Source organism: Geotrypetes seraphini, chromosome 5, assembly GCF_902459505.1.
Source record: "Geotrypetes seraphini chromosome 5, aGeoSer1.1, whole genome shotgun sequence".
NCBI classification, from domain to species: Eukaryota; Metazoa; Chordata; class Amphibia; order Gymnophiona; family Dermophiidae; genus Geotrypetes; species Geotrypetes seraphini.
This window is the reverse complement of record NC_047088.1, coordinates 24,790,229-24,804,603: the sequence shown is the minus strand read 5'-3', so window position 1 is coordinate 24,804,603 and position 14,375 is coordinate 24,790,229. Positions and strand designations below refer to the sequence as shown.

The 14,375-nt window shown below is 41.4% G+C and overlaps 1 protein-coding gene across 1 annotated transcript in view; it reads right to left on the bottom strand.

The window, feature by feature from the left end:
• TENM1 (teneurin transmembrane protein 1) overlaps positions 1 to 14,375 on the bottom strand; it is a 698,125-nt gene that overhangs the window by 186,061 nt on the left and 497,689 nt on the right. Inside the window, exon 20 of the mRNA XM_033947005.1 lies at positions 7,667 to 7,916. Coding sequence (XP_033802896.1) covers positions 7,667 to 7,916 — 250 coding nt within the window. The remainder of the gene's footprint in view (positions 1 to 7,666; positions 7,917 to 14,375) is intronic.

Genomic DNA, 14,375 nt, shown 5'->3' with positions numbered 1-14,375 from the left:
TTCCTAACATTGCCCCTGAATCTACCACCCCTCAACCTCAAATTACGTCCTCTGATTTTACCATTTTCCTTTCTCTGGAAAAGATTTTGTTCTACGTTAATACCCTTTAAGTATTTGAACGTCTGAATCATATCTCCCCTGTCTCTCCTTTCCTCTAGTGTATACATATTCAGGGCTTCCAGTCTCTCCTCATACGTCTTCTGGCGCAAGCCTCCTATCATTTTCATCGCCCTCCTCTGGACCACTGCATATATGCAATGATTGGTTGGTGGGACTTCATTTGACAGTCACATCTCACAGAATCTCTGGGTCTCTAAGCATATATATATATTAAAAAATCATTACATCTGATGCATGTTGTTTTCACTATCTATGAAGAGCTTGGTTACTTTTGCATGAAGGATTATTGTTTTGCCAACTGATAAATACAGGGCATGCCTACTTTCTACCCCCAAACGTGCCCCCAGCGTTAAAAAATACAAAGAATTAGTGCATGGCACATGAATGCCCCTCACACCCATGGATTTTAAGTGGCAGCAAATGAGTTAGTGTTTACAAATGCTTGGCAAAAGGTCTCTATGTCTGACCAAGAAAGAAGAGAAAAGGATAGCTTTGAAATGAGCAAAAATGAACAGTGGTAATTAGATCACTCTAAATACAATAAAACCATTTAGTCTTTTTTTTATTACAATACGTCTGTATGAAATTATTATGCAGTCAGAATGCATGCTGTCTTATCATTGCACATTAAAGTATGTTTATTGAAGGTACCGAGGGAATCTCTCTATTTTGACGAGTGACATAAATATCATACAGGAAGCTACTGAGGAGTACTGGAGTTATAGAGCAAAATGTATTCTGTACTGTAAGAAAGGAATATTCTTTGCCTGGGTGACTGTACACTTACAGAATACAGATCAATACGCTACATTCTGGTATGATTGCTATTGATTATGCTACGATATTTCTGTTTTTTTTTATATTCAACATTTATTGATTTTATCTTGTCCAACTGCACTCAAAAAGAAGTAGAGGGAAATAGGTTTCGAAAAAGAAAAGAATAAAGAAGTCCATAATATCATTAAGAACATAAGAGCAGCCATACTGGGACAGATTGAAGGTCCATAAAGCTGTTTCCAACAGTGGCCAACCCAGGTCCCAAGCACCTAGCTAGATCCCAAGTAGCAAAACAGATTCTAAGCTGCTTATCCTATGAATAAGCAGTGGATTTCCTCAAGCCATCTCAATAATGGCCTATGGACTTCTCTTTTAGGAAATTATCCAAACTTTTTTTAAACCCCGCTAAGATAACTGATTTCACTACATGCTCTGGCAACGAATTCCAGAGTTTAATTACACGTTGTGTGTGTGTGTGTGAAGAAATATTTTCTCCGGTTTGTTTTAAATCTACTACTTAGTAGCTTCATCGCATGTCCCCTAGCCCTAGTAATTTTGGAAAGAATGAACAAGCGATTCACATCTACTCTTTCCACTCCACTCCGTATTTTATAGACCTCTATCATATCACCTCTGAGCCGCCTCTTCTTCAAACTGAAGAGCCCTAGCCGCTTTAGACTCTCCTCATAGGGAAGTACACCTATCCCTTTTATCATTTTTGTCGCCCTTCTCTGTACCTTTTCTAATTCCGTTACATCTTTTTTGAGATATGGCAACCAGAACTTGCACCCCTTGTAACAGTAAACCTATAGAATACCACAAAATAAGAGTGACTTGAGGCAAAAAGCTGATACAGTCCTACAAGCTTCACGTGTTATTAGAGACCAGCCCAAATCTATTTCATCCACTAGTCTAAAGGTTTATAAAAAATATACTTTACATTCCCTAATGTTACAACACATTTATTTGGGATATTTAAGCAAACACAATCAATTGTCTACAATAAATGACAGAAACTATTTCTTCCTTGTCTGGTTAGCTTTAGAAATTTCAGGAAACATTCTTGCTTGAAAACTGAAAAACAAAGCAATACCATTCTTCTTCCAGAAAACAACAGAACTGAAAGTCTCTATACGAGTCTAGGACTAAATTAATCCATAATGCAGCCAAAACTGGAGCCACTTTGACAGAGGTCTCAAGCATGTCAATAAAGCTGAGATTGTCAAAACTCTGCTGCTCTTCAGATGCAGATTCAATGCCGCCCCTCCATTCTTGCAAAATGAAAGATAATAGTCTTTTGCAAGGCTAGCTACTAATTAGTGGCAACATATCTCATTTTATCACAGCTTAATTTACCGTGGCACCGCAAATATTCAGTTCATAGTGGGCAAAGACGGGATTGATATATGTGGTCCAATCTGCCCGCTAAATTTAGCCAGCACTGAATATTCATGGCTAGCTGGCTAGTCATTGAAGATAGCCGGCTAACTGTGAACTGCAATTATTCAGCAGAGATAGCCAGTTATCACCCACTGAATATTAGCGGTTAACCAGCTAAACACTATTTAATAATAATAATTTTATTTCTTATATACCGCTATACCCTAAGTTCGAAGCGGTTTACAGTGAAAGTCGTGTCTGGAGAGAGTACAGTGTTAACAGTAGGATACAGGATAATACAAAATGAGTAGGTACTGGGGTGTTTACAATGGTACAAGATAGAAACAAGGGAACAGTTATCGGATGTTTACAATAAGGTACAGGACCCGATACAATACAATACTATACAATATGATACAATATGAACAGTTACAAGAGATCAATGCTGTTTACAGTTAGATATCTACAATGTGCGTGAGAGAGGTACAGCATAAGCATTGGGGGAAGGGGAAAGGGGAGGGGGAGGACTTTCGGGGAGGATTATAACTGGAACACCAGGAACACCTGGAACACCAGGAGCTGGCCGGTTACAACCACTGAATATCAGGGGGAATTATGTTTTCAAAGTTAAATGCATTACTCAGTTTACACAATAATGAGATACTTTACACGTATTTTCATGCTTTGGATCTCATTCGCTGGCTTTTATCAAGCAGCGGTTGTGAGTTTTACGGTGAGCCCGCGAGGTAAATGCTCCATTGTTTATTCAATCCCTACGAGTGTCAGAGCATTTACCTCGCTGGCCCGCAGTAAAACCCATTGTTATGTAGCTGGTGTTGCAATGGAATAACATGAGTTAAGTTAAATTACATGCTTTTTTTTTTGCCATTTGCGTGTTATGGTGCAAAAATCATGCATTATTCCCTTAACAATTAGTAATTATCCCTCCCCCTGATAACAAAGTAATAGCTTTTTTTCAAACATAACATAGGTTTTTTGGAAACAACATTTAAATTGCAGCATTCATACTTCTAAACATCAATTTCAGAAATCTGTTACATGGAGAACATCAAACACATATATCAAGGGGGCGTGGTTTAGGGGGGAACTAAAATCTGTATATGAATTCCCTATTTTACAAAAGAGAAGCCCAGACCTGGGCTGGTTTTCTCTGCTTTTTTCTGGACATGCCTTGGTTTGGAGCAAAGGCTATTGCAGAGGTCTCAAAGTCCCTCCTTGAGGGCCGCAATCCAGTCGGGTTTTCAGGATTTCCCCAATGAATATGCATGAGATCTATGTGCATGCACTGTTTCAATGCATATTCATTGGGGAAATTCTGAAAATCCGACTGGATTGCGGCCCTCAAGAAGGGACTTTGAGATCCCTGGGCTATTGCTTCTCTTTTTATGGACTGAGGAATTATCTCCACATCTACACTAGCTTTTCAGCTTTATTGAATTTATTTGGAATTAGCCCACACCTTTTTGAAAGTTTGATCATTTTGGTCCAGGCTTGACATGAGTTGCTCTTCTTAATCCCAAGTACATACGAATATTAGAACATAAGAATAGCCTTACTGGGTCAGACCAATGGTCCATCAAGCTCAGTAGCCAATACAGTGGCCAATACAGGTCAATAGTATCTAGCCAAAACCCAAGGAGTAGCAACATTCCATTCAGAATTTTAAGAATAGCAAGATTCTGGAATCCCAAAAAGTAACAAAAGATTCTGGAACCCCAAAGAATAGTAACATTCCATGCTACCAATCCAAGGCAAGCAATGGCTCCCCCCCCCCCCGCTCTATCTTTCTCAATAAGACTATGGACTTTTCCTCCAGGAAATTGTCCAAACCTTTCTTGAAACCAGCTACGCTATCCGCTCTTACCACAATCTCTGGCAATGCGTTCCAGAGCTTAACTATGAACTCTTCCAAAATGAAATTAAAATTGCAACCGCGATACTTGGCAGCTCTTACAATGTGGGAGTGGTGCTAATTATATGTGACCACTGTGAAATTGCCACTTCCATGTGTAAAATGCTGGGTTTGTGCAATTCAAGTTTTCAATGTAAAACATCCAGGGCCTGCTTAAGGGTCTGGTGTCCTAAGCCAACTTTTGCATCAGTGCCCCCCACTCATGATCCAGTAGCTCCCCTTCTATTTTAAATTCCCCCCCCCCCTCTACAATGCTGGTGATACAGAGTGCCAAAATCTGGCATCTCTCCTCCTCATTCATAGAGCGGAAGGAAGAGAGAGGGAGAGACGCCAGACTGGGATTTTAACTGCCCTTTGTCATCAGTGCCCTGGGTCAGTGCCTCACCTGATCCATTGGTTGAGCCAGCCCTGAAAACAGCTGGTTGTGCTGCATATACCGACAAATACATGTACACTTCTGCCTGTATTTTACAAAAAGCTCTATCAGCAAATTCTTTTCTAAAATCCCACCGGAATCAAGCATATCCTGGCTTGGATGTTCCAATTATGGTTTCTACAATCTATGTAAAACGGGGCTCGCACTATCTTGTGGAAACTGTGATTTAAATTTGAGAAAGTTAATGAAATGTAAATTTTTCCTTCTCGTTAACATTTTCTACTAATTCCACTTCATTCTGAAGAAATTGATTCCTTTCCATTAAAGCACCGTTTGCTCTAACATCTCTGCCTTTTTATTAGTCTCCAGCAGAATGACTTCTGGTTCCTTACTTGAATTCAAAGCAGACTGTACCTTGCTGGACAGCTGGGCCAAAACCAGAGCCATAGCTTCTTAACTGAGGGTTCACAGTATAGACAGACCCAAAAATCTTGAGGCTGAACTGCAACCAACTGCTCTCCAGTCATGACAATCTGACCGGCTTCCTTCTGTCACTCCAACTGCATCAGTAGAGCTGAATCTTGGGTTTACCTTTCCTGTAGCACCCCTGCCTTACCAGTAGAAACCATCAATACTACATTCAACAGTGGCACCTTCTTGATGGCTACTATGAGTCTTCCAATGCTGATCTCATCAGAAGGCATTTCACTTATTCTCATGTTTTTGTTCGTCCACGTGGCAGGATCCAAGCATGGCATTGATGCTTGGCATGAAGAGGTCAGGTCTCCTTCCACAGTTGGCTATCCCGGCTTCATTCACCCCAAACTTTGGGGCTGTCTATTCCCTCTGCATATCTGGTGACAAAAGCATCCAAAAGGCCTAGAAACCCCCCAACCCTGGGATGTTCTGTCTGTCTGTCCAAGTTAGATTGTAAGCTCTTCCGAGCAGGGACCGTCTATTGAATGTTAAATATACAGCTATATAAATCATATATGGTAGTAGTAGGCTCCATGGAGAGGATACTGCAGCTTCAGAGGTTGTGGTAAGAGTGGATAGTGTAGCTGGTTTTAAGAAAGGTTTGGACAATTTCCTGGAGGAAAAGTCCATAGTTTGTTATTGAGAAAGACATGAGGGAAGCCACTGCTTGCCCTGGATCAGTAGCAGAAAATGTTGCTACTCTTTGGGTTGTGGCCAGGTACTAGGGACCTGGATTGGCCACTGTGAGAACAGGCTACTGGGCTTGACGGACCATTGGTCTGACCCAGTAAGGTTATTCTTATGATAAGTATGAGATTTGCCCTTAGGCTTCCCCATCAGTAAAGAAAAAACAAAGAAACTCTAATTGCTGCGAATATCTTAAAAAAGTCATCATATGAGCAGCACTTGCCAATGAAGTGTAGGGAAGGAATTCCACTGTACCACTAACACCAAAATACTATCCAAAATACAGCAACCCCCATCAGCAAAAGCAAGGCAAACTCTTAGAGAGGCCAGCAGAGGGAGCCAAAATGCCATCATCTTAGCTCCTCCGTCTCTTGTGAGGTACTAAGACAAGTGGCTACTTTGCTGCAGTTTGGAAGAGGGTTGAAAACAGCCTTATTTGAGCGTTGTTTTGTCAAGTAAGGCAAGCTGCTGGGGAAGCGGTTTTTCTGTGGGACTGTATGTGATACGGCGGGTGGGTTTAGGTGTGATTTTAAGCTGATGCTGCTATGCTGTTTGCTTGTTTCATGTGTTTGGCTGCATGGGGTTTTTTTTCCCCTTTATTATTTATAGACAGTTGTTACCTGCTTATAAAAGTGGGAAATGCAGGTTAGAAAAATTTAAATAAATAAATACAGGTGGGCAAATACTACTTAAAAGCATAGAACAGTAACCACTATATAGATAAATCCCTATCTTCTCAATTCAACGGTATTATCTAGATAATGCAGCTGAAAATTCCTATATATTTTTTTATTTTATTTTTATTTATTCAATTTTCTATACCGTTCTCCCAGGGGAACTCAGAACAGTTTACATGAATTTATTCAGGTACTCAAGCATTTTTTCCCTCTCTGTCCCGGCAGGTTCACAATCTATCTAACGTACCTGTGTCTTATTTACTATCAAACAACTTGTATTTCTCTTCCTTTTCTTTAATATGTTTGTAATATTAGTTTTTAATATGTCTTGCAAGATTGAGTTTGTGTCGTTTGTTCTGTTGTCCCCAAATTGTAATTTTACTGATCTGTACATCGCTTAGAGCTTTGAATAAGCGATCAGTCAAATTTATATTAAACGTGAAACTTGAAACAGATTGCCCTGCTACTAACCAGCTAGGGTTGGGGTGGGGCAGAGGTGAAGCATGGCCGTTCCACCCAGCTCTCGTCAACATTTAGGGCTCCTTTTACAAAGGCGCACCAGCGGGTTTTAGCGCACGCTTAGCGCGCACTAAAATGCTGCGCGCTAGCCGCTACCGCCTCCTCTTGAGCAGGCGGTAGTTTTTCGGGTAGCGCAGGCTAATCCGGTGCGTGCGCTAAAAACGCTAGCGCACCTTTGTAAAAGGAGCCCTTCGTCCCTCTTTTACAAAGGCGCGCTAAGCGTTTTAGTGCGGATTTAGCGAGCGGTGAATCAACACGTGCGCTAGCCGCTAATGCGTCCATAGGATAACATGCACACATTAGTGTGCGATATTTAGCACACGCGTTAGCATTTAGCGCGCGCTAAAAAGCATAGCGCACCTTTGTAAAAGAGGGGGTTAGTCCCTTTCCTTATAGCTGTGGATACCATTAGGCCAGCACTTCAGATAGTGTGATGAATATACGGATTAGATTTTAATGACCTGAATGGCATACCTGGTTGTGTATTAGCAGTTATCGTGTGATAACCCATGCTGAAGTGCTTAATGCATTTTAATAAAAGGGACCATCAGTTTTCTGAAATCTTATAAATATTTTTCTTAAGCATGCATGAGCAGGTTTTTGGTTTGTAGAGGCAATCAACCAACAAGGAGGCTTTTTTGATTCTTTAAAAACATCTCTGCTAAGATACATTTTTGAGACAAAGTTCAAATTAACATCCAATCAGTTCAGTTTACTTACCTCAGTTCTAACATACTTATGGTATTCCCTGAAGGGTATATACGTCTCACAAAATTAAAGTCTCCGATATAAACACTCCCGTCAGGACCAGAAGCCATGGCAACCGGAGCAAAGAGCTTGCTGCTATATGCTGGGCCATTGCAGTTGGAACAGGAAATACTTCTCTGCTGGCCGTTGCCCATAACGGTTGAAATGATTGAGGGTTGCTGAGAAATGAATATATTTTCTCCATCTCCTTTGTGCAAAATTCCTAGGTTTAGGAAAATGATGAAAACAGAAAATCTGTAGCTGTCCATCATTTGCAATGTACAGTTCAAAAGGTGTTTGCAGCAACTTGACAATGGCTAAAGATAAGATGAAGTGCTAACTGACCAAATAATAATTGCATTGGCGGGATACCTATAGACTCATTACCTGAATATTGAGCAGATGCAATGTTCCCTCTAAGTTGTGTGGGAGTCTTCCTGCTAGTGAGGGAGTGGTTTTCAATTGCCAGGGAGAGGCGGGTTTCCTGAAGTCCCGAAGAGTGTGTTTGTCCTTTGATTTGAAAATGTGATACTGAAAAAGCAACTGAGGAAAAGTCCATAGTCTGTTATTAAGACATGGGGGAAGTCTCTGCTTGCCCTGGATCGGTAGCAATGAATGTTGCTACTCTTTGGGTTTTGGCCAGGTACTAGTGACCTGAATTGGCCACTGTGAGAATGGGCTTCTAGGCTTGATGCACCATTGGGCTGATTCAGTAAGGCCATTCTTACCTGATGAGGCTAGGTGTGCCCCCGGGACTGGGTTGGAAATAGTTAGCTTAGAGCAGTGGTCTCAAACTCGCGGCCCGGGAACCACATGTGGCCCGCCAGGTGGTATTTTGAGGCCCTCGGTATGCTTATCATAATCAGAAAAATAAAATAAAACCGTTTCTTGATCATATGTCTCTTTAGACAATATTATTATTAAGACTTAGCCAAAAGGAAAGATTTAGAACCTATAAAGAGTTTTACCTTGTGCAAAATTGTCATTTCTTTAATAAGACATTAACTATTTTTTTCTGAGGCCCTCCAAGTACCTACAAATCCAAAATGTAGTCCTGCAAAGGGTTTGAGTTTGAGACCACTGGCCTATAGGAAGAGGATATGCAAATGTTAAGAGCCTTAGCCAATAGGGAGAGGAGATAGTGGATGCTTATCTGCCATCATGTTACAATGTTTCTATAATCATAAAGTTCTATGACATCACAATGCAGGTGTAAAGAGCCTTAGCCTAGAGCAGTGAGTTCAAACCTGCGGCCCGGCCAGGCACTATTTTGAGGCCCTCGGTATGTTTATCATAATCACAAAAATAAAATAAAACAGTTTCTTGATCATATGTTTCTTTAGCTATAAATGACAATATTATTATTAAGACTTAGCCAAAAGGAAAGATTTATAAACTATAAAGAGTTTTACCTCATGCAAAATTGTCATTTCTTTAATAAGACATTAACTATTTTTTCTGCGGCCCTCCAAGTACCTACAAATCCAAAATGCGGCCCTGCAAAGGGTTTGAGTTTGAGACCACTGGCTTAGAGGGAACATTATGAATTTTGTTTTCCATGTGAGCTGCGTGATATGACAGATGGTAACTTTGTAACCTAATAAAGTTAATTCTAGACTTTCAAGCTGATTAAAATAAACTGTATAACTTATTCTGGCATGGTCAACATACAACTTTATGAAATTGAAATTAAAATATAACACAAAATTTCAGTCTTTCAGTTTGGTTGATACTGCCAAACTCTTTAGCAAGGTCCATGAGGAAGTGTCTAGGCAAACCCGAGTCCTCTTAAGGCACCCCCCCCCTTAGCTAAGTGGAGTGCTTTCTTTTTCCTGACTCCCTACCTCTGGAAAAGTCTTCCCCTTTTTCTTCATGCAGAGCAGTCTTACACAGCTTTTCGGAAACTTTTTTAAAAACTCATCTTTTTGGCCTGGCATTTGGAGTGTCTGGCAGACTTAAATTAAACTTTGCTGAAATAAAACTTAAACTTGACTTAAACTTTGCTGAAATAAAAACTGCTGAATTGATAACAATTATGTATGATTGCTTCTTTCTTCTTGTTTGAACATCATATTTCCTGTTTATTTTTATGGAGTTCTTTTTCTTTATTGTAAACTACTGTCTTGACTTTCACAGCACATTAGGTAGATAGCAAGGTTTTCATAAACCATAAGTCTGGGGGATTGTTGAGAAGGAGTTTGAATACTATGCCTAACGTGACCATACATCCCGTTTTGAAAGGGACCATCCCATTTTTAAGTAGCCTGTCTCGTTGTCCACAAGCACAGCTTCGGGATGCCGAAATGTTCCGTTTTCAGGGGCCCGCTGAAGAAACAAGTACCGTAGCGAATACTGCCCTCCCCCCGTTACCTTTTTTAATCCCGACGGCTGCCTCCTGTCCTGATGTCTTCCAGCAGCGGTAGAGCTGCGCGCTTGCCTGGTCCCGCACCACTCACTGAATGGCTACCGTCAGTTCTCGCGCGTCCCGTGAGAACTGACGGCAGCCATTCATTGAGCAGTATGGGACCAGGCCGTCACACGAAAAGCTCGTGCCTGCCTTATGCTCCGCTCTGCCGCTGCTGGAAGACATCAGGCCAGGAGGCAGCTGCCGGGATTAAAAAAAAGACACTGGGGTGGGGGGTCTTGTGGGAGGGTGTACTATCCCGTTGTTAGGAAAAAAATAAATGGTCATGTTAACTATGCCCTGCAAGGTAGGCCAGGCCTTTCTTTATACACAAGCATGGTACACCAAAAATGCTAGAACCCAGTTTTGTGCCTATTAGACCTGCTAAAGATCAGGCCTTTGTGGTAGTTACATTGAAGGATTATTTACGTTACATTGACGTGCCTGCTGGCGAGAGAAGACAGGCTTATGGTATGCAGTGAAGTCGACTGCATGAGTAAAAGCACAATAAATAGTTTTTTGTCTGGTTAAAACTACTGCCTTTATGTGTGAGAGGCCTGCGCCCCCTGGCATGCACATGCTATCGTAAGATCTTAAATGGGATCTCTTGAAATAAGCTTAGGTAGGTGTGTTATTTTCAACTTAAAAGATTTTTGCCTATACCGTATCATTTTTTTGGACAATTTTTGAAACTAAAGTCTACTCTAGATACGAGGGAGTGCTGATAAGTTCTCAGCCCAAGAATGAAGAGAATGGCATGGGTATGGTTTAATCAATGACCTGAAACAATGTCAAAACATAGAATTTTGTCTTTGCAAATTGGCACCTAACAAAATGAGATAACACTCTTTTCAGCTACAGTAGCAAAATAGCGCTCAGAATTTAGGAAGTTGGTTTGTTGGGCCGAGAACTTTTCAGCACCCCCTATTTGGGCTTCTTCCAGGTACTTGTAACTTGGATTGGCCACGGTTGAAGACAGGATACTAGTTTAGATGGACCACTGGTCTGATCTGCTATGGCTATTCTTATGTGAGACAAGTATAGGACAACCAAGCCATTGTGACATCACTGATGAGGTTGGCTCTTAGGCATTGGTGAAATGAGGCATTATGACATCACAGTCTCAGCTCTGTAATGTTGCTACAAGGGGGTGCTACAAAGTTCTCAACCCAACCAAGAAGAAAATGACATAGATGTGGTTCAATACATGATCTGAAACAATGTCAAAAAACACAGAATTTCATTTCTGCAAATTGGCACTTAACGAAATAAGATAATACTCTCTTTAGCCACAGTGGCAAAATAACACTGAGAATTTTCAGCACCCCCTCGTACAAGAAAAGGTAGTCTTTTTTTCAGTACAGCCTTTTGGGGATCTTAACTGTTCATGGGAAGGCATATTTTTAGAATAATTATGCTTACTGCGGATGGGCAGACTGGATGGGCCATTTGGCCTTTATCTGCCATCATGTTTCTATGTTTTATTCTTAAACCTCTTAATCATGCAATATAAGTTCCCCTATTACCCATTCCTAAATTTAACATCCTAATCTGACTTAACACAAATTATATTTTACTGCACCCACCAGACTGCTGTCTTACCCATCAATCATACTCACACGCTGATAAACATATTGAATAATCCAAAATTAATTTTGGATTATTCAATATGTTTATCAGCGTGTGAGTATGATTGATGGGTAAGACAGCAGTCTGGTGGGTGCAGTAAAATATAATTTGTGTTAAGTCAGATTAGGATGTTAAATTTAGGAATGGGTAATAGGGGAACTTATATTGCATGATTAAGAGGTTTAAGAATAAAACATAGAAACATGATGGCAGATAAAGGCCAAATGGCCCATCCAGTCTGCCCATCCGCAGTAACCATTATCTCTTTCTCTCTCTGAGAGATCCCAAGTGCCTATCCCAGGCCCTTTTGAATTCAGACACAGTCTCCGTCTCCACCACCTCTTCTGGGAGACTGTCTGAAGAAACGCCACTGAAAAGACGAGTACCTCAATCTCCTACAGAAAATGTGATACTGTCTAAAACCAGCAAAATGCCTGATGAAGTTTCACTTTTTGATTTCCTTTGTCCTGGTGGCTTCCTGTCACTTTGATCTTCTAGGTCACTGGTTTTACAGTACCCATTTCCTTTGCAAATACCTAAGAATGTTTCCCCTGCTACTTATCTGGCTCTCGGTCAGCTTAGTCATTGCTGGGAAACGCCTTGTACACAGTTTTACATAGTTCCAAGTCTAATAGATGCTGGCATTGTCATCTTGAAGCTGGGACTTTGGATCAGGACTCAGGACTCAAGGATCTCCCATATAAAGAATGTCTAAGCAGGCTGCAGTTATATTCTCTCGAGGAATGAAGAGAGAGGGGAGACATGATGGAGACGTTCAAATATCTTACAGGCCGTGCTGAGGTGGAGGAAGTTTATCTTTTTCCTTACAGGTCCCACGGCAACAAGAGGGACATCTGCCTCTCAAACTCAAGGGTGGGAGACTTCATTGGCGACATTCAGGAAGTACTTCTTCACCGAAAGGGTGGTTGATCGCTGGAATGGTCTTCCACGTCAGGTAGTTGAGGCCAGTAACGTGCTCGACTTCAAGGGACGATGGGATAAACATGTGGGTTCACTCCGGGGAAATGCTTAGGGGAGGGTTCTTTAGGGGGAGGGTTCTTTGAGTGGGCAGACTTGTTGGGCCGTCGGCCCTTTTCTGCCGTCATACTCTATGTATTCTATGTATAATGTAGACCTGTAAAACCCTGGCCTACATTACAGGCTCCTAAGTTTTAAGTTATGCGCTTAACACAATTCTGTTTTTGGCGCTTAAGTGTGAGTGCCATGCGATAGGCACCTAACTTTAGGTGCCTATCTTTTTTAAGCACCAATTACAAAATCTGACCCTAAGTTAACATCAGATAATAAGGATATGAGCAGAAAGGAAAAATCTACCAGACCAGGGCTTCACCAAGCCTATCCTGGGGACAACAAAACAGTGGCATATCCAGCCAACCAATGTAAAGCAGGCCTGGAACCAAAGTGGGTGAGCCATAAATTTAATCTCATCTCCAGCGCCGCACAATTAAGGTGTAAACCAAATTTAATTTCTGATCTTTCCCTCCCCCCACAGTAAATGAAATGCCCATGCTGGCAGGGTTTGGGCAAGCCCTGCTAGCTGAAAACCTCCTGCTGACCAAACAAGCTTACATTTTGGGCAGCTGCCGGCACTATCCCTGAGCTCCTGCTGCTAGCTGCCGGCTTCTGTATATGCTTAGTCTTGCACACGCGTGAAAACTGAGCATGTGCGGGAGTGGAAGGCTGGTGGGGCTTGGGAATCCCCGCCAGCCGCACTGGGAAAAGAAACTGGGTGAGCCTCAGCTCATATGGGCCTACTCGTGGCTACAGCACCACTCCACAGCCAGTCAGGTTTTGAAGATATTCACAGTACAGTACGCATGGGACCAGTTCACGTATATTGAGATTCCAGTACATGCACATTGATCTCATGAATATTCAATGTTTTACCACTATGGAGCTTCACTATTTTAAAAAACCGCTTCAATTATTTATTAATAGCAGATACCAAAGAAGCTGTTCTATACCCTATACACAAAAATTTATCATAAATATTATAAATATTTTATTATTCACCATAAATAATCCCACACATCACATTCATCATACAACATACTCAATTTAAATAATAATAATACCACTCATTAAAATGGAGATGCTCCCCCTCAGTTCATTTATCATAAAGTTCCTCTTTTCCTGTTTCGGTGAGATGGCAGTAAGCAATCAACACTTGATTTGGATTGATTCAAACTGAGGATGCTAATATATAGGTCGATGGAGACCTCCCCAGCTTCAGCTCCTGAAGACGCAAGCAATGCGAAACATAGTTCTATGATGGGCTGAGATGGATTATTGGCTGATCTACTGAAAGTTAATGGGAACTGTTGTGGAACAACGACAGTCCTTTTGAAGACAAATTCCGATACATCAAATATGGACTGCCAATAGTTGAGAAGAGACACTATGGCCCTCTTTTACAAAGGCGCGCTAAGCATTTTAGCGCGGATTTAGCGTGTGCTAAATCAACGCGTGCGCTAACCGCTAATGCATCCATAGGACAGCACGCACGCATTAGCGTTTAGCGTGTGCTGAAAGGCTTAGCGCACCTTTACAAAAGAGGGGGTATATTCAAGAAAATTTTTTGGGGAAAGAAAAGAGGAGCTTTATGATAAGTGCACTGAGGGGGAGGGT